At 40.2% G+C, this 20,319-nt stretch overlaps 1 protein-coding gene across 7 annotated transcripts in view; it reads right to left on the bottom strand.

Annotated features, from left to right (window-relative positions):
* The window catches only part of HECW2 (HECT, C2 and WW domain containing E3 ubiquitin protein ligase 2), a 338,340-nt gene that overhangs the window by 59,873 nt on the left and 258,148 nt on the right, over positions 1-20,319 (bottom strand). For all 7 annotated transcript variants that reach the window (XM_033112086.1, XM_033112085.1, XM_033112082.1 and 4 more), the window contains 3 exons: positions 9,980-10,114; positions 6,619-6,721; positions 4,624-4,720 (listed from right to left, as the gene is read on the bottom strand). In XM_033112086.1, the coding sequence (XP_032967977.1) occupies positions 4,624-4,720; positions 6,619-6,721; positions 9,980-10,114 (335 nt within the window). The remainder of the gene's footprint in view (positions 1-4,623; positions 4,721-6,618; positions 6,722-9,979; positions 10,115-20,319) is intronic.

Raw genomic sequence — 20,319 nt, 5'->3', positions numbered from 1 at the left:
ACCAAAACAACAAAAAGTAAAATTGAGCAATAACAAAATTCCAGAGCTTTTAAAAAAGGATAATGGGAAGAAATAGAAGGTTATAGTCTGTGTTTGCTTCTATTCTGGTACAAACTGAGACATGAATACATTTGTCTTTGGTGGTTCAGAATTTGACTTCCAAGTTACTAATTTACTAATGACATAAAAAAAGGAACGGTCCAATTTTTACCAGAATGAAAACAATTATCACAACTTACATCTTCATGACAAGGGAACTTATTTAAGGAGCATTAAGGAGGAATCAATCTGGAGCCCAAAATAATTATCAGTGATGCCTGGGGAAAGCTGGATTAGTAGGGAATAGATTTACTGGCTGGACCTAATAATCACACAGGAGGCGAAATTCTCAACTCTTAATTCAATTTTATGACACTGAGATCTTTGTTCATAACACAATGCTAGACTAATACCAATACCAAAAATTTTATTGTTTTGTATTCATTACATTCATCTACAAAACACTGTCAAAAGTGTTTTTTAAATGAATATATTTGTCTTCCAATAAAGTATATTTTATTTCATCTTTTATGTTAATGTCATAGCATACAAAAAGCTTCTTAGTATGATTACTGTTTTTCAATGAGAACCAATAGTAAGTATATAGGAATCCAGTGGGGACACTACCCATTTGATGGTGGTGGAACTGACTTTAGGATGTTGACTTTTCTGAGGAAATAAACCTCTTCTGAGATTAAAAAAAAAGAGGACAACTTCTGAGAATTCACATTTGCATAACAGATCAGGTTAGCAGGAGCAGTGATTTAAATACAGCAGTGGAAAGCAAAAGCCATATCCCATTGCACGGAAACCATAGCCATTCTACAGAAAAGAATACACAGGTGGAACGTCAGGAAGAGGAACTATACATGGATACAAACTAAATAAAGTGCATCCTATCCTCTAGTTTAGGAGGAATCACAAGCAAAACAGGAAAATCATAAAGTAAGGAGATATACCTATTTGAATTTCCCAAGAGCTAACACTTTCTCCTCATGATATTGTGGAGAAAATAAGAAGGGATGTTTCTTTTAAGTGGCTGTGCCCCATGGACGAGGAAGAATGCATACAGAGCTACACAGCTATTGGGAACTCTTGCTCAACATGTGAATATAAGGTTCATAGTTCCCTTTGATACGCAAGTAGTCTACTCCATGCATAAATCTCTTATCAAAAATATCACTGAAACACGAGATTAAAGAACCCCAGCTGGTTCCCCACCCCTGCGTCTGTGAGAATGCTTCTTACAATGCAGGTTTTAACTGTATGAAACAGAATGTTCTCTTAGATATAGTACAAACTTCCCCATTATGTTGTTATGATGATAAAAATGCTTAACTACCAAAAACTTCTCAGAAAATAAAAGTACACTGCGATACACGCTCTGTGTAAGAGGAACAGCATTATCTCATGGATTTAAGCTCCTGCTTCCTTCCACTTGTCATGACTGCATATGCTTTTTATGGTCAAATTCAGTAATTTTAGAAAGTGTAAATGAAAACTTATAAATTAGTTTTGGAATAAGATGGAAACATATTTCAAAACCTAGCAAATAATTTCTTAGCAACTGGTTACCATATGAGATCTACCTTAGAAGAAAGTTTGTGCTTAACTGAGGACCCCGGGAATCATTAAAAAATAAACATCTTCAGCAGATTAGAGAATTTTAAGAGAAAAGCAGAAAAAAACAATAAAAATTAAAAAAAAAAAAGCCAAAAAACAAAACTGGAAGCTACCAGTGAGGTCTGCAGCTTTTCCCTCTGTTAGGATCTGTTAAGGTTCCGTCAAGTCATTAAAGAATAATGTTAATGTCAGATGCCTTGTTCAGGTAGATTAACTCATCTGATTTCTCTGAGAGTGGAGATTTGAAGACATGTTAAATTGGTGTAAATAATAATGTGCAGAGCAAAAGTGAAACACTTCTTGAGGTTCCGCTTTCTTGTTTTTTGTGGGGGATGGGGTACTTTCAAGACAGTTATTGACTAGGGATGTGTGTGTGTGTGTGTGTGTGTGTGTGTGTGTGTTGTGTGCTGTGCCTGGAGTTGGTAGAACACACAGTTTTCCTTATTTTGTGATTAGCAAAAAAGGAGGGATTTTGTTTTGTTCATTTTGCTTGGTGGCCCAGAATCTCTAAGATCTCTCATTAGACACCTGAGGAGCTCATTTCTGTAGTTTTATTAACTACAAGTTCTTACACAATATTTTCCAGTGGACCACAAACTACTGAGTGGAGGCCATAATATACAAATATACAAAATGATAATGTATAATTTTTATATTTTTTTGTGATTTAGAATAGCATTTTTGTCAGGTTGGGGAAAGCACTGAGAACTGAGTTAGATGTTAACTAATGTGAAATTCAGATTTCTGTATAAGCAACATTTATAGTGTCATAGTTGAAATTATATGTAACTTTAGCTTTTAGAAACTTTAGAAGGTAATGACAACTTTAAAGATATGAGAGACTGATGGAGGGTGGGGATGGGAGAAATGGGTGAAGGGGGTCAAAAGATACAAACTTCCAGTTATAAAATAAATAAGTCATGGGAATGTAATGTACAACATGGTGACTATAGTTAATAATACTGTGGTTGCATATTTGAAATTTGCTAAGAGAGCAGATCTTCAAAGTTCTAACCACGAAAAAAATTCTGTAACTGTGCATGGTGATAGATGTTAACTAGACTTACTGTGATGATCATTTGGAAGTATATACAAATATCAAATCATTATGTTGTACACCTGAAACTGATATAACTTTATATTTCAATTACACCTCAACAAAACAGATATGAGAGACTGAGATCATAAAAAGGATATTCGGTAATTTATTTTCAAATCAACAAATATATATATGTATGTGTGTGCATATATATATAATACACACACAGACACACACACACACACATTCACTATGTGCAAAGTGCTATTCTAGATAGTTGAGCAGTAAGGAGAAATAATGAAGAGTTGACTAACATCCCTATTTGTAAGGAGCTTATAATCTAATTGAAAATAAAGCATAAAGACCTGAAAAGTCTAATTAAAACACAGAAGTCACAGAACCAACACAGTACAAAAGACAACTTGATATATTACATAATGATCAAATTAGTGTCTAAACCAGAACTTATTATACCTAGCTGTGCCATTGAAATTATATGGAAAGGTTTTTTAAAAATTAAATGCTCTAGGCCTGATTTACATTTCTGGGCGGAGCATGGGAGAATAGGGGGTATAAATTCAGAGAAGGGAGCGGAGTTGTGGGAGATGAGACCTGGTATTTTGTATGTTCTAAAACTCCCCAGATGGTCCTGATGAAAACAATTTGAAACAATTAAGTTGAGTAGTATTTGAGAACCACTGCTGTGGGTCAGGATGGCACCCCTGAGCAAATATATTTGTTAGGTCTCTAAACGTCAGAGACCTTGACTTAATGTTAGGTCTCTGAATGTTAGGTCTCAGAGACCTTGACTTACAGACAGAGCCAGGTCTGCAAGAAAACAACAAAATATCTGTTGGCCTGCACCTGCAGACAGAGCCAAACTGGCGATAACAGAAAATACTACAAAACAGCTACTGGCTTACAGGCAGTCAGCATTTTCTGTTCAAACAATGCTACTCTGTCAACACAGCCCCTATAAATCCCTCCTCACGCCCTCCCTCAGGGCTGCAATCTCCTCTAGATTCAGCCCGGGGTGTAGCCATCTTTTGCTAAGCCCGATATACTTTTCTCTCTTACAATAAAAACTTTCTTAAGTTGCCTGACCGTGCGCGTTCCTTTACTGGCCGACCGGTCAATTTCTACCAGTAAAAATGGCATGTAAACCAAATGGGCTTTGAGCTAAGTGAGATTTTCAGCATTAACTCATACCTTTTCCATCTCTACTGAGACACTGAGGTTGAGAAATACTAGCCTAGATCATGAGAGCGGGAGTCCACAGAAGAGCTAAATGGCTTCATGGAGGGGCAATTTGCATTGGTTATAAAGGAAAGATCTTGCCCAATAAAGAAGGGAAAAACTTGCCAGTGAAAAGGAACAGCATGTATTCAGGAAAGTAAAACTGGGCTTGACGCATGATGCTTTGAAGAGTTCTTTAGAAAACAGTGTTCATGCAGGGGAATGCTAGACTCTGGAGAGTATCAGATATCTCTCCTTGGGTTCCACTATGTTTTTATAATGGAAAAATGTGAATACCAAGTCTAGGATTTTATAAATCTCAGTTCAATAAACTCCATGTAACTTTTGTTTACTCAAGTTATGCTCAAAAAAGTTAGTATCTTATTATTTTTATTATAATTTGCACATCTAGGATATGTTCTTGGCTATGAATTTTTGTTTCTTTTTCATATTCCTTAAATAGGGTTCTAGGTTCTTCAGTCAAGTTTATTCAACCTTTTCACTTAATAGAGAAAAGCCAAGACTACAATGACCTGGTGTGGACGACATAAAGTATTTGTGCACAAGATGTCTTTGTTCAGAATGCTAGAAAGAAAGAGTGAATTTCCAAGAAGATTATCATTGTTATTGAAGATTTAATAGTTGGGGCTTACACAACTTGAACCAAATACCAACATTGTGGTTACCTGAGTGAGTGATTCCTGGTAAGATCAGGTTGACGTTCCTGTAGAATTTCAAAGATATTGGGCTGGCGCAGAAATGCAACAATCTTGTCATTGTAAGCTGAAAAAAATCAGGAAATATAACAGTATTTTAAAAATCTGTTATTAGTTTTGTGCGTATAAATTCAAACTTTTAAAAATGCATTTTTCTGGTTAATATTCCCAGTTTTCAAAGTCAAAGTTTGGAACCACTACAAATGCTTAAATTCCAATTTGTGTCTACCCTGTTATATGAGTACTAAGAATTATTAGGTATGACTTACTTAAGCACTCATTGAACTCATTTGATGAGTTATATCTGTCATCAAATTGCAAGATGAACTCACCAATAAGATTCTAGATATTGAGTGGTTTAAGCTACTGCTTACCAAACTCAACTTCATAAGTAACTGTAAGAAATAGAAAATTATCTTCTAATTAAATATCAGCCATGCACAGAGGTAAAGAGGCAGCACAAGAGTCACTAAAATGCAGTAGTTGCCAGCAACAGCTACTACCAAAATGCAGAGGACAAACCATTCCTAAATTCTATATGGAAATAAAATGCCATTAAGCCACACATAGCTCTTTACCAAACCAACCACACCAACAGCAACAACACAATTAGCATTATCAACTATGTACATAATACGTTAAAAAAAAAATTTATATTTTAGTTAAGCTAATGTCCACAGAAATTTAAAAATATTTAATTAAAATTTATTAAGTGCTCTCTTAATACCTGTTTTTTATCAAGAAAACTAATTTGTTTACTTAAGAGGATTCATCTTGATAATTATTTATAATCAGAAATATAGATACATTTAAATCACAGAACTGAATGTCTGATTTCTCAAACATCAGAAATCCTAGTTTAGTCATCACTCTTCTGTTCATAAATACGGTCAAGAAACATGCCTCACCTAAAGTAACAAGTGGTCAAACAAAAGAAATATAATTCTCTAGTCATTCGCCAAATCAAATTTAGATGCATCATGCTTCCTCTACATACACATTTTAGTTAAATATGAACAAACTTTAAAAAAAAAATACTGTTTGCTAACACGGAATCCAATTGTCACACTAAAAGTCTCCCTAATTGCACATTTCAGCATACATCAATAATAAAACCACGTTTATACCTGAAATTTTGTCAATAGGTGTTTACATTCCATCCACGATCACAAACTAGATAACTTTTTAATGGTAGAATAAAACATACACTGCTTACGCATACTCAGACCCAAGATTTCTTCTTATCCAGTGGCTGTCAAACTTCTTTAGGCCATGGGATTACATTTCATTTCATGGTAAATTGTTTCTTAAAACAGTAAAAATTTTAAAGTAGAAACAGGCAAATGGAGAGCTCTTCAAATTAAGATGGAGCAGGGAGCCCACGTGGCCCCCTGCCAGTCTGTCTACTTCACCTGCCTTAGGAACTCGGGGTTTGAAAACTGATCCACTTCAGCCTCATCATTTTAACAACAACTCAAGTTGTTCTTTAGTCCTATTTGCCTACAATCATTTATTTTTATTTTATAATTTTGCTCCGGTATTTGCTACAAAAACCCTTAAGAAGGTGCCATCATTGCTTTCTTATTTTGTGATGCTACTACAGGTTCACACACCAATGAAATGTTGTCCCACACATCAATATATACTAAGGATATGCTTTTCCAAATTTGTAATTTGAAATAAGCACATAATACCGTTGCTTTAACAACTAATTTAACTTCAACAATCTAATGCAATGGCTCTACTCAGAAAAGATAGAGTAGTACAAAAAAAAACACTCATCCTATAGGATTTTATAAGATGTAAGTACTCTGAGATTCAAATCAATTTCTTAGGGTTAATGGAAGAGTTTCTCAGTACATGGCAAAAGTAGCAGGCTAACAATAAGGAAGCATCAGCACAGAACGCATGGTACATACTGACATGAAAAGCAAAGATGAAGGTTTCTGGAAAGGGATGACATACCCACTGGAACCATGTCTTGGTACTGTGGCCTACTGACTGTATTGAACGTACTTGACGGCCTGGGAAGAACTGGTGGTCCTGCATGCCGAGAATCTTCTCCTACCTGCAAACACAAGCATCATTTATGTTCTGCCAAGACTGAGAGTACTTTGTATCAGCAAACCACAAATACTTGACAAGCATTGGTAAGTACCAGCCGAACAGAACAGATGCCAGCCGAGGAACTGACACAGAATTCTCAAAAGCTCTGCTTTAGTCGCTGAACTGAGTGGAAGGGTTGAGGCATCCAGGTCCTTGAGAAGGGCCAGGGCAGTGACTACTTACCAAGTGGTGTAGGAATAGTTCCATATGTTTACAATTATTGGGTCTTTAGGCGCTAAATAGCAGACCTGTTCATTAGGAATAACATCTGCATTGACAGAACACAAACCTACACAATACAAGCAGAGAGAAGACCTGAGCGGTTCAAAATATATCAGGGCAGTACCAGAATATACCTTCTTTTGGCCATGGCAGATTAGGGATTGCCCTGCCTCCGCAGAGGGCAGGATGAAGAGGAGCAGTCTTCGTGTGAGTTTCTGAGTTGCTGTTATTATCTCCTTAGAAACAATTCACATGCTTATTAGAGCACCCAGTATAACAGCTCTTTCTGGTTTGAAACTCCCACACCAGAGAGCTAATCATAGCAGGTGTGGAGGAGCTAAGTAGGGTTGCCCTGACCTGAATTATTTATTGTACCTATTATAGACTTAGAAACTCATACATACAAAGATAAACAAAAATATCCATTAATATTCTCACCAGAAAACTCTAACATTGTTTTAGCCGCCCCCCCCCCCCTTATTAAAGAAGTCTTTTAAGCATTAGAACGGTAGTATAAGAGAGTAAAAGAACAAAAGGCAAAATAACACACTGGATTTAAAAATTGGTATTTTTAAAATAGAGCTTCTTCCCCCACCCATTTAAACCTTCACAACCATTTTATCATATTGCATCAGTTAGGTGTTTGGTGAGGAGTTTTCTAAAGGCTCTAAAACTGGAAATATCATCCCCACCCTAGACTGCCTGCTTATCCTTCAAGAATGTTCTCCCTCATTCAAAGCGTAGTTCCAACAGCTGCTCCTGGATGAAGCCTTCCCTTCCCTTCAAGCTGACATTAAATGTGACCTTCTCTGGACTCCCACAGCACTTGATGTACATTTACAAAGCAGCTGCCATTACTAACAGTTTTTAAAGCATTTTTCACTCATATTTTTATTCATTTGTATTATGCTTAATCTCATATTTTCTCTCTTTACTAAGAACACAGGAACATATGTTGTTTATTTATGTCCCTCACACCAACCATCATTATTTCTCCACTCTAGATATCTGGCATTCATTTGTTGGATGGAACAGATACCAAAATTTCTACTACCTGGAATGTTTCCTAAATGAGTATAAGAGAGTGACTGGAAAGACTCGTGTACGCAACTAAAAGTTTCTCACTCTGCTTCTCTTGAGTTATTGGCTTTGAGGAATGAAGTCATCCACTGTTGGGGGAGATTCAATCACTAACCACACCTTGTCACTCGCAGAACTTATCATTTCAGTACCCCAATACATACTTTTCCTGATGCCAGTATACTGCTACGTGTCATCATTTCCCAGAACAGCCAAAGGTCTTCTCCTTGACACCCCACTTCTTTAAATCAGACTGTCAGACAGTGGGTGAGCCCTGACAAATATGCGTATCACGGCAGGATCTGCATGCTTCCAACAGCTGTGTCAGGATGCACATTTCCCCTGCAAAGTTTAACAATGCTGGGGGCCGAATGCTGAGTCGTGATGGGGTATCTCTGTTCCATTGCTCAGTTTCCATCAATATAAAGAGAAACCTTCATTCAAATTTTAGCATGTACCTGAGTATCCCTCTCCCACAACAGGCTACTATTAGGCTATGAAAATAACTGAAGTTCTGAGGCAGAGGGGTTAAAAGAAAATGTAAGGATAGTTATTAATCTGGCATACACAGTCCTGACCAGACTGAACAGTCAGCTTCCTATTGTGATGGCAAGATAAAGCGAATGGGTAAAGTGCACTGGCATGTGATAAAGTCAGGCAGGGCCCTGATTATGCTACACATCATGCACAAAGTCCAAAGGTGGGAAGTCTGTTCTGCTTTTAAGGTGAATGCTGTTAGCATCATCCAGTTTATCACTAATGATTTTAGATGACAGCAAGGTAAAGATTTATTAGCTACTCATAAAACATATTTTTGTAGATACCTCATCCTGCAATAGATTTATATATCATTTTTATATAAGCTTCTCATGTATACTCTTCTATGTTTGCACCTACAAACTGCAAACACACATGATGCATTACAGCAAGTATGTAAATCATGAGAGGAAATTCCAAGAGTGGAATTTTGATGAATCAAATCCAGTTATTTATTGCATTCATATTTTTTCTTATAATAGAAGGTACTAAAATATTTGACCTACAATATAATACTGAAAATATGATATGCACATAGTCGTGGAAAAGGCATGTGGGAAAGAATCTTAATTAAATATGTCTAAGGAAATTTTTAGAACCAATGTATATTAAGTGATGATATATACTCAAAGCATAAGCCCATATTTAGGATAAAAAATTTTGATCTAAAACATTCCTTTGCTTTAAGCTACTAAAGAAAAAGGGAAGCAGGAAGAGATTTTTTTTGTTGTTCATTCTTTTTGTTTGTTTTGTTTTTGGTTAGGCTATTAGAGAGCCCTCATGTGGTTACCACTGGTTACTGCAAACTAGCAAAGTAGAGCACAGGAGAGCTTTCAATAATTCTTAATTCCACCTATTTTCTTTTCTCTGGGCACTTAGAGTAAATAAATCAACTCTCAGATATAGCCCAATTTTAAAGATATTAGTGAGAATACCACAATCCCATGTCTTACCCAATGATTTTAATCTAATCTACAACCCTCACTTAATAAACTTCCCTATATTTTACCAAATTTCAGCCCACTACCAGTCACATTCATTTCTTCCTGCGAAGCTGCCGTGAGGTGCAAACGGGCTCCTCATCCTCTCGGGAACATTTTATTACATTATGAATTCTTTCACCATCCTAAGAATTTAAGAAAATCTCTTATTTCTTCACTCTTTCCTCATATAGCCTGCTTTTTAAAACTGGTCCTTTAGGCTCTCTGCATTTCCAAAGAAGCCCTGTAAACGTTCCAACGCTTTTCAGCCTCCACATGATAATCTCTAAGTTAAACTAGAACAAGACTAAACAATAAGGAAATGCCAGCATGACTCCACACACACCCTCATCCATCCCCGCAGCTTCTACTGGCTCTGGGTCAGAAGGCACGTGACTCACCTCCCCTGCGCTATGGCTGCGCTGCCTTGTCAGGTGCTGCCGATGGACCAGTGCGCTTGTGGGTCGACTGCTCTGAAGTGGGAGCCGGGGGTCGATGAAAGTGGTAGTTCGGGAGTTGTGGTCGACAAAAAATGCCTAGGAAACAATCCACTTAATCAATAGTTAATACATGCCACATGCGTGTCTTAGTTGACCTATCATTTCACACATTCAGGAAAAGACCCACTTTTGAGTAATGATCGATCAATAGCTCAATTTTCTCCTAATTTTAAATCTTTGGGGAAATTTTTCCTTACCCCTTCTGGACAGACCAAATTGAGAAAGCCATGCTGAAATTGGATCCAGAATGAAGAAAGCAGGAAGGAACATTATCCCTGGTTTTAGGAAATACCCTAGGAGATACTCATCAAAGAGATGATCTTAAAAGTGATGTGAACGGACATTTGGGCTTCTCTTAACTGATGCTCTCTAAGCTCTTACTGCTATCCATGGTTATTGCAAAGTTCTTATCACCTGAAACTTCAAATTTCATTGACTTCTTCTCTTTTCTTTCTCCTATGCAGCCACCATCAAGTCCTCCCCATTTTCCTACTGTAGTGTCTCCTCTATTTGTCCAGTCCTAGCCTGACTACCATCCCATTGTTTCAGGGCTTTTGCACATATTATTATATTAATATAAATTAGTATTAATAGTTTCTCAGTTGTTTCACATCTCTACAACCTTACCCATTTAAGAGTCACTTCACTATCAGAATATTCTTTCTAAATGCTTTGATTATATCACCGTTCTAATTCAAACTTTATTGGCTACCCATTTGTCACGCAGGGTGTCATGTGGGGTCTCAGCTCCCCACATAAGAACACAGGATGTGGCTAGGCCAAAAAGGAACACCCATGGAGCCATAGATAGGGGAGTCATACCACTATAGTCTCACTGGAGGCTGTATTCACACGACCTGCAACCTGCTGTTTGCTTCTCTGCCTGCCAACCAACCGACCAATCAACCAACGCAGCCGTGGCAGTTATATCAGGGGCTAACTGGCTCACTGGTAACAGCTGACGGCCATCTACTACCTGAGCCAGCACCTTTCCACGTGAGGCCGAGGGCCTGGAAACTGCTCTCTGGGACTGTCCCCACACTCCACCCGACAGGGTCTCGCCTCACAATCTACACAACAAGCGTCTTCCCCGAGGATCCCTGTGCGAGGAGCCTGGAGGTGAATGCAGTATCCTGGATTCAGCCAGGCTCTCTGGACACAGCCAGGGTTTCTCAGGGCACCACCAGTCCTTCTGGGCACAGCCAGACTTCCTGGACTTCTTAGGGTACCACCAGTCTCCTCCTGCCCTCCTGGCAGGCGGTACTGCCGCACAGTAACCACGCATCGGGGCTGTGGCAACACTTGAGGAGGGTGGTGAGCGTGCCTGCATGTCACCGCTTTCACCACCTGGATCCGGAGACGGAACTCTCCTACCGACGTCTGTAAGCTGAGGCCATGTAGCATGTCCACCCCTAGAATATACTCCAGAACAGGGGAGACATAAACCTTGTAGGTACGACGGGAAGTTTTCCTATACCCAGTGTAAGGAAACAGCTTTTACAGTCACAGTCTTGCCCCCATAGCCATCAACGCAGATTGCTGGTCCGGGGAACAGTTCTGGGTTTCCATAAACAGGACTGCAGTCTGCGCCAGTGTTAACTAGGGCCAAAACCCTTTGCACATTAGAAGGGGACCAATGTACGGACAGTTCCACGTGGGGCCTCCGGTCCCCATTCATCCCCTCTGACCGGGTACCTTGGCCCCACCCCTAATCGAGCTGGAATGAGTCGGCCTCAAGCGGTTGCATGAAGTCCTGGAGGGACACGGGTCACGCTTTCCCAGACTTCTCCTTTAGGTTTCTCCGGAATTGCTGTTCTGGATGCAACCATTTCCAAAGTTCCAGCAGGAGTGCTGGAACTGGGTTGTCGGTCTATTTTTTCCTGATCGACCCCTGTTACCACGAGATCACGCCACATCTGTGCGCATGTTACTCTCTGAGGCCCGCGACCTCGCCCCTTTACTTTTGATTTGGGCTTCCAGGTCTCGACTGCTCGGACCTCCTGTCTTAACTTCCTTTGCCTCCGGCTTTCAACATCCCCTAGGGTGGCCATGGCAATTGTAACTTCATGGATCCGCCGCCCCACATAGGGCGTAAGAATGGCAACCAAGGATCCAAAAGCACTCGCAGGTGCAGTATCCGAAATCAGATCTCTCATGCTGGCTGTAAAAAGCTCATCATCCGGCCCCTGCATATTAGGGTTGAAAATAGCATGTCTCATACCCATTTCACGGATGATTTGAGTAAGTTCCATATATGACTGCTGTTTACTCAGTCTGTTTACTCGGTGTCTGGCAGCTCGCCAGCCTGTCCCCATACTGTGTGTACCGCAGCAGTGAGCCACTCCATTAGAGTGTGGTTGCCCTGGTCTTGGCCAATCTATGACAGTTCTGTAATCTTTGTCGCAGGGATGGACGCACTGTCACGAAGGCTAGATTTTCTATCTCTCCTGGGGAGCAGTGAATGTTGTCTGCTCCCTCATCCCATAAACATAATAGCCAAGCCGAGACTGGCTCTCCAGGGCTCTGTCGGTACCGCCTCCCCAGCTCCTGAAACTCGGTGGGAGTGTATGGGGTTGTAGGTTATGAACTCAGTCACAGCTGGGTTGCCAGCAGCAACGCTCCCGGGGCCCAAACGTTGCTCACGTTTTACCCTTTGCTTCAAGATTGGCTGGGTTTGGGGGTTGGGAGCTACATTATCTCCACTCACTTCCTCCGCCTCTGCCACAGAGTCTCCACTGTGGGGCCACTCTTCTAACAGGCGGACCCAAGCTTCCAGCGCCTCCAACCGGGACACCTGGTCTGGCACCTGGGCTATGTCATGAAGCGCATTTTCCATATTATGACTCAAGGCTGTGAGGAACACCCAGCCCACGCGGCCGACTGTAGCCTTTGCCTCCTCTGGCAACCGCTCAGCTAAAACCTGCAGGGCCCTCTCCATGCTGGCCGGAGAGCCATCCATGTCCTCTCACCCCTCCTTGGGGGTCCAACTCCTGAGAACAGTGGCCACCAGACACCACATACTGTGTGTGGGCCACACGTCCTCCTGCCCAGAGTCAGACTCCATTCCTACCTGGTCAGAATTCTGCCTGCCGTGCCTGGTGTCTGAGTGGGTGGAGGCCTCCATGAAAGATGTCCACAACTGTAGGAGCCCACAGCAGCAGCAGATCACCAAAAGGAAGATGACACTTGCTCTGGCCAACAGGGCGGCATGCCATCCGGAGGTTTGAGTCTCCCAGACAGACCGCACCTCCCGTTCCCAGTGTCGCTCTTCACGGGCCTCCCAAAGCTGAGCTTTCACATGCACAAACTGCTCCACCATCCTTCGGTAGGCCTTGGCCAGCAACACACCCTGCTCGCTGCGCCATTTGTCATGCGAGGCGGCCTGCAGGGTCTCAGCTCCCACTCCCCACATAAGAATGCAGGACATGGTGAGGCCAAAAAGGAGCACCCACAGAGCCATAGGTAGGGGAGTCATACCACTATAGTCTCACTGGAGGCTGGATCCTGCAACCTGCCGTCCGCTTATCTGCCTACCAATCAACCAACTGACCAACCAACGCAGCCGCAGCAGTTGTATCAGTGGCTAATTGGCTAACTGGTTACAGCTGACGGCCAACTAGCCACAGCTGATGGCCATCTACTACCCAAGTGAGCACCTTTCCACATGAGGCCAAGAGCCTGGAACCTGCTCTCTGGGACTCTGTCCCCACAACAACCCTCGGAGCCTACAGCAGCAGCAGCCTATGAAAAGGAAGGCGACGCCTTCTATGGCCAAGAAGGTGGTGTGCCATCTGGAGGCTCGAGTCTCCCAGGCAGACTGTGCCTCCTGTTCCCGGGGCCACTCCTCATGGGCCTCCCGAAGCTGAGCTTTCACATACATAAACTGCTCCATTACTCCTCTGGGCATTCTGGCCGGCACCGTACCCTGCTTGCTGCGCCATGTGTCATGCAGGGTGTCATGTGGGGTCTCAGTTCCCACTCCCCACATAAGATCGCAGGACATGGTGAGGCCAAAAAGGAACACCCACAGAGGCATAGATAGGGGAGTCATACCACTATATTCTCGCTGGTGGCTGAGTCGGAGACACAGGGAGAAAACATCTGCCAGTACCCCAACAAGGGGTCTTCCTGCACCCCAGTCTCACTGGCAGCTGGGTGAGACACACGCAGGAAATAGGATCCACACGATCCGCAATCTGCTATCCACTTTTTCTGCCTGCCAACCAACCAACCAAGGCAGCCACGGCAATTATATTAGTGGCCAATGGCTAACTGGTTACAGCTGATGGCCATCTACTACCCAAGCCAACACCTTTCCACGTGAGGCCAAGAGCCTGAAAACTGCGCTCTGGGACTCTGTCCCCACACCATTATCTACAGAAAAGAATATTACACTCTTTGATCAGTTTTCCAAGACTTTAAAATTTCCTTCCTACCTGCCTTTCCAGTTTAGTCATCGATCACACATCCACAAAAATTCTATCAGATACAATGTCTCTGAGCAAACCACTTAAGTTCTCTGTGCTGTAGATTTCTTATATAAACTTGTTTCCTCATTCATAATAAACATTTCTCCCCCCATAATGTGAGAGGGGGAGGAAACCATGTCTATCATGTTTACTGCAGAATCCCTGGTGACAAGAAATCGTGAATGAGCATAAACCGCTTCCCTCAGTGTTGCAGTAAGGATTGCTTGTGATATAGAGAAGCCTTTTTAAAAATTCTTTTTGTTTGTTTAATTCGGAGCTCTATGCAAGTGTTATTTATCATTATCTTTAGGAGCCAAATGGTATAGCTTTTCAAAGTAAAATTCACTCAAGGTAATAATGAAGCCACGATCTCAAGGGCAATTAGAAAATACAAGTTTTCCATGATCAGATAAAGTAAATTAGGTCACCAAAGATAAAAGGGAGCATTAGGAGAGCCATGAGACTCTTTACCTATAAATCAAGTGTCAGGGCACATGATACATGCCAAATAGCCTAAGCGAAAAAGAACTGACTTCTCAAACGATGGATGCAGTTAACCAAGTACCTTAAAGACTAGGAATGAATATACCTAGGCAAATCTCAGGGGCAGATGGTATATATATATATATATATATATATATATATATACACACATACATACAGAGAGAGAGAGAGAGAGAAAGAGAAATCCCCTTTCCATTAAGAAACAAAATCTGACAAGTTCGTGAACTTGTTGCAATGATGTAGCTAACCTTTTTTTTGACATCAGAAGGATTATTCATTATGACTTTGTACCAACTGGACAGACAGTTAACCAAGTTTACTATTTGGAAGTGTTGAAAAGGCTGCGTGAAAAAGTTAGATGACCTGAACGTTTCGGCAACAATCCATGGCTCTTGCATCACGACAATGCACCAGCTCACACAGCACTGTCTGTGAGGGAGTTTTTAGCCAGTAAACAAATAACTGGATTGGAACACCCTCCCTACTCACCTGATCTGGCCCCTAATGACTTCTTTCTTTACCTGAAGATAAAGGAAATATTGAAAGGAAGACATTTTGATGACATTATGGACATCAGGGGTAATAAGACAACAGCTCTAATGTCTAGTCCAGAAAAACAGTTCCAAAGTTGCTTTGAAGGGTGGACTAGGCGCTGGCAATGGTGCATAGCTTCCCAAGGGGAGGACTTCGAAGGTGACCGTCGTGATATTTAGCAATGAGGTATGCAGCACTTTTTCTAGGATGAGTTCACGAATTTAATTGTCAGACCTGATAATTTGTAGGTAGCTTCCAAACTGGAGAAAAAGTGACTTCTTTGTGAAGAAATAACTTTGAGCAGTAGATGCACTAGACAACAAAGCAGAGCAACGACAAAAATGAGAATCCTCACCAGTCCTTTCAAGATTTCATTTCGAAGTAACAAAGACTGGATTAAACAGAAGTCTTGTAGGAGATGGTGTTACCAGCCTTACGTCCCTCGGTAATGCTTTTCTTATCCTAACCTGTCAGGTGGAAAATCTTTCTTCTCTGATCTTATAAAAAAATTACACCAACGATAAACCTTACACAGGCTCGTATTGGCAGGCTCTGGTCCAGATGTCATGACTGGTCCCCATTTAATTTGGGTTTCTAATACACTTGTATATTATTTCTACCACTATTCAAAATATCATAAAATAGGAATTCAATTATTTTTACAAATGAAAATTTCAAAATAATAGGTCATAATCAATCCCATATCTATTTTATGTAAATTAAGGTTGTTTTTATTGCTCAAACAATAACGTAAGCCATGTTGTTTAAGGGAAAAATACAAAGAGTACTCCACTAGAATTGCCTATTTATCTAATTTCTTAGCAATGTGTTTTGAAGAGAGAGATGGCCATTTAGAGGTAACCATGGTGCACTTGTTATTATGAGGACAAATGGGTGTGAACATCCAGGTCAGTTGTGATTTACATGTAATGTCATAGTATAAGTTGATGTTAAGAGGTTTGTCTAAAATCCATTCTCTAAAGAATCACACTATAAACACCTTGAGGGTAGGGACTCTTTCCTACTCCCCCTGTTATCCCCAGTAACTTTTAGGGCTGCACTTGGGAGAGACAGGGTACTCAGTAAAAAATAAATTGCCAATAACTCTAATAAGCAGATGCCTGACCAAAATACAGGAAGACAACTCACAACGAATTACTCAATATTAAATGTCATGTTCTTTTACATAAGCACAGAAATACTCAAAGATGTGAAAAAAAATAAATGAGGGTGTGTGTGTGTGAAAAGGGTAAAGAGCTAAAGACTATAAAGTCACAAAAAGGACAGAAGGTTTTAAAACATCCCATTGTAGATATGAATAAAGTACCAAATTAGAATGTGAGAAGCGGGAAGGAAAGAAGTGATTAAATGCTTGGGATCTAGGAAAAGACTAGTTCTGAGCTCTAGTTCCAACACTTACTAGAGATATAACCTTAGGCAAACTACTTAACTCTTTTAAACTACAATTTCTTTTCTGTTAAATGGGGATAATAACATCTACATCAAAGGAAGGTTAAATAAGATGGTTCATATACATTTTTGAACATAGTGCCTGTGACACTTAAATGTGAGTTACTATTCTTACTACTAATTCTAACAGTTTTAACTTCTAAGGCATTTTTCTAAGGGATCACAATGTTTCTTGCCACAGTCCATGTGCAAAGCTCCTGTGAAACTACACTTCCCAGGCTCCTTGTAGGTGTGTGACCCAGACTAAGTTCTGGCCAATGAGATGTAAAGAGAGTGTTACTCGGTTCTTCTGGAAAACCCCCTTACACAAGGAGACTTTTACAAGGTCAAGCCCTCCTTCTGTTCTTCATCCATTCTGCTCCTTGAGGCAAGGATGTAATGGCTGTAACTCCAGAAGCCATGTGGAACCATGAAGATGAAGAACAGCTGAGCAAAGAGCTGGAAGGAACCAGGGCTTCACAACCTGAGAAACCACGTTAAAAGCCCTAGTCTTTGTATCTCTGAACTACTTTATGTGAGAGAATAAAATCTTGTATATCACACTTTACATGGGTCCCGGTTGCAATGCAGCCAAACCAAATCCTAACTGATACATTGAAGTCTCAGAATTGCAAAGGAAACATGGTCTTTCTAAACTAAAAGCACAGAAGAACACATAATACAGCAATCACCATCACAAATAAGGATTTTTATTATTTGATCAAAGATGATATCTCATCATAATTTACCTTTAATACAAATGGGTCTCAGTTCCTGATTTCAATGACATGTATAGTTGGGAACCTATAAATCTGCATTTGAACCCAGCTTTCTGTCTGACTCCAAAGCCCAGTGAGCAGTATCTTTCTCCTCTCTCTCCTTTTCATATAGCTTGTCTTTTTTTCCCCATGGTGCTTTCTACCTCCTACCCTTTCCTTTCCTTCCTTTCCCCATACATCTAACATAGCACTTGATTTTAGAAAAGTATGTAAGTATTTATTGAATTAGGCTGAGAATCATAGCCACTCCCAGCGCTGTTTCAATGCTGAAAAGGCTGCTACTGATACCTTCAGTACACGGTCTGCACTCTGTACAATTCCTGTCGCTAACCTATTGGAGGCATGGCTGTGGGTGGGGAGTAGGTGCTATTTGTATCCCGCAAGGGGTTGGTTCAGTTTCAAAGTCAAATGGAATGTGTATATTGTTTATACACGCTTTTTAAGTCTGCCAAGTCCTTGGGGAAAAAGGTCTCCATCAGACCTCTATCAAAATCCCATAACTAGAGCACTAACAGAATGCAGCACAAAGAAGCAATTCCTCAGCATTCATTTTGGCTCTGCTCCGCCCATTGTGGGACCTTACACAGGTTTCCTTCGTGCCTAATCTACATAAAATGGACGACTCAGGTCACAGCTGAGTTGTGAAAAATGTATTGTACTTTAACACAGAGAGGGAAGCATAGGGAAATTACTGTGCAAATTTTAGGCTTGTCATTTCTATTTCTGACACACAGATCAATTATGTCAGGAAAGTGGATCAGTTTCCCACAGGATATCCTAACTAGTTCAAGCCAGTAATGAAGTTGACCTAATACTTTCTTTTTCTTTTTAATTTGGGTCACTTTTTATGTCACCATTCTTGAACAGCCTGACTTTACTTATGACAGTATCTAACATAAATACTGTCTGGATAAATAGCATGTAGAGAATGTAGGTGCCATGAAAAAAGCAACCGGATCAAAAAATGAGTCTTTTTCAGATTAGCCAATAGCAAAGCAAATTTGAACAACATAGATTCCCTACTGTTAAGTTTCATTAAGGAAATTCACTCAAGCTTCACAGTGCTGGACCAACTAAGACTAACGATACAGTTAAAAACTGAAAGGAATGCAAATACACAAACTTAAATCTTATTTTAAAAACTTCTACCCTTTCACTGCTTTGGGGCATGGTCACAGTCAGGAAATATGGGCGAGTTGGAGCCAAGTGGTATTTTAGTGAGGCCAAACAAAATACACTTCTCTCTTTACACAATTCTTTTTTTTTTTTTTTTAAGCTTCTATTATTATAAGAAAAGAAAAAGCCATCAGTATTTGTGAAGACATACCAACCTCAAACTCAACAAATCTAAGTTACGGAAGTTTGAAATTGTTTCCAGTTAACATTCTGCCAAACCAGAAATCCATATTAAAAGACCATGTAAACAAAATAAAACAAAAAGCACTTGTAAGCACTTGTAACTACGTGACAGAAAGACAGAACATCAGATCTTCTATCTTTCTTTCTCTAAAGATCTATGGAAATAATGAAAGAACAATTTATAAGTTAGAAGTCCTGTGTAATGAATCTGTTCTAACTTCTGGCTTCTCAACTCTACAAAGTCTTAAAAATACTCAAAAAAAATAATTGTGTTTAATTTTTATAAAGATTGTATTTACTCACACATTCTCTCCTTTCCAAAATATAAATTTCTTCTTAGCTCCTGGCTCCCTCCCTAGTGTTTCTCCAATTATGAAGAATTATATGCTACTATTTTCTCTATATTTGATATCAAACGGAACTTTGTTACCAATAGTAGAAATCAAAAAGGCAAAATGATACATGGTATTACAAGGAAAAAATAGTCATGCTAACATTTTCCACCACTTGGTTCATTTGAAGGAGGGATTGGTCGCAAATATTTCATGACATCTGTATCAATCATAGAAAAGTTAAAGGAGGTTATTTTGTTAAACTGCTATGATCAGAGATTTAAAGTTGCTAGGAGAGAAAACTGGAATCATGGTATTTGGGCTAGAGGTCTGGACACAGCTGTTTGGTTAGCAGATGTGGATAAGTACAACACTTTAGATGTAAAATGTTAGCTAAAGGAGAGCTAACATTTGGGAGTGGTGGTATTTAGGTGTTGGAAACATAGGAAAGACACGTATGTCCTGGGGATGGCTTGTACTGGCTCATGAGAGCTGACCGTGAAATTTAAAGATATTCTGTGGGCTGACTAACGGTGATGCTGGCAGCTTGGAATTGGCTATGGTGAGAGAATTTACACCAGGGAAAATGGCAAATGCTACAAATCAACACTCCCCCACATCACTCTTTGAGAGCTGGTTGTTAAACATTTACCAGCACACCACGATTGATAGAAGTCTGAGAATGGAGTTCTATGAATCAGTCCATATTAGGTATCACAGCCATGAAATTTTAAAATAGAATATTACATATATATTTAAAAGATCCACTGCAGGTCATGAAGACAACTGTTTAAAAATAAAAGTGAAGCCTATCT

Source organism: Rhinolophus ferrumequinum, chromosome 8 (genome assembly GCF_004115265.2).
Source record: "Rhinolophus ferrumequinum isolate MPI-CBG mRhiFer1 chromosome 8, mRhiFer1_v1.p, whole genome shotgun sequence".
Lineage (NCBI taxonomy): Eukaryota > Metazoa > Chordata > Mammalia > Chiroptera > Rhinolophidae > Rhinolophus > Rhinolophus ferrumequinum.
The sequence above is the reverse complement of the archived record's forward strand: the minus strand, read 5'-3'. Positions and strand labels throughout refer to the sequence as shown.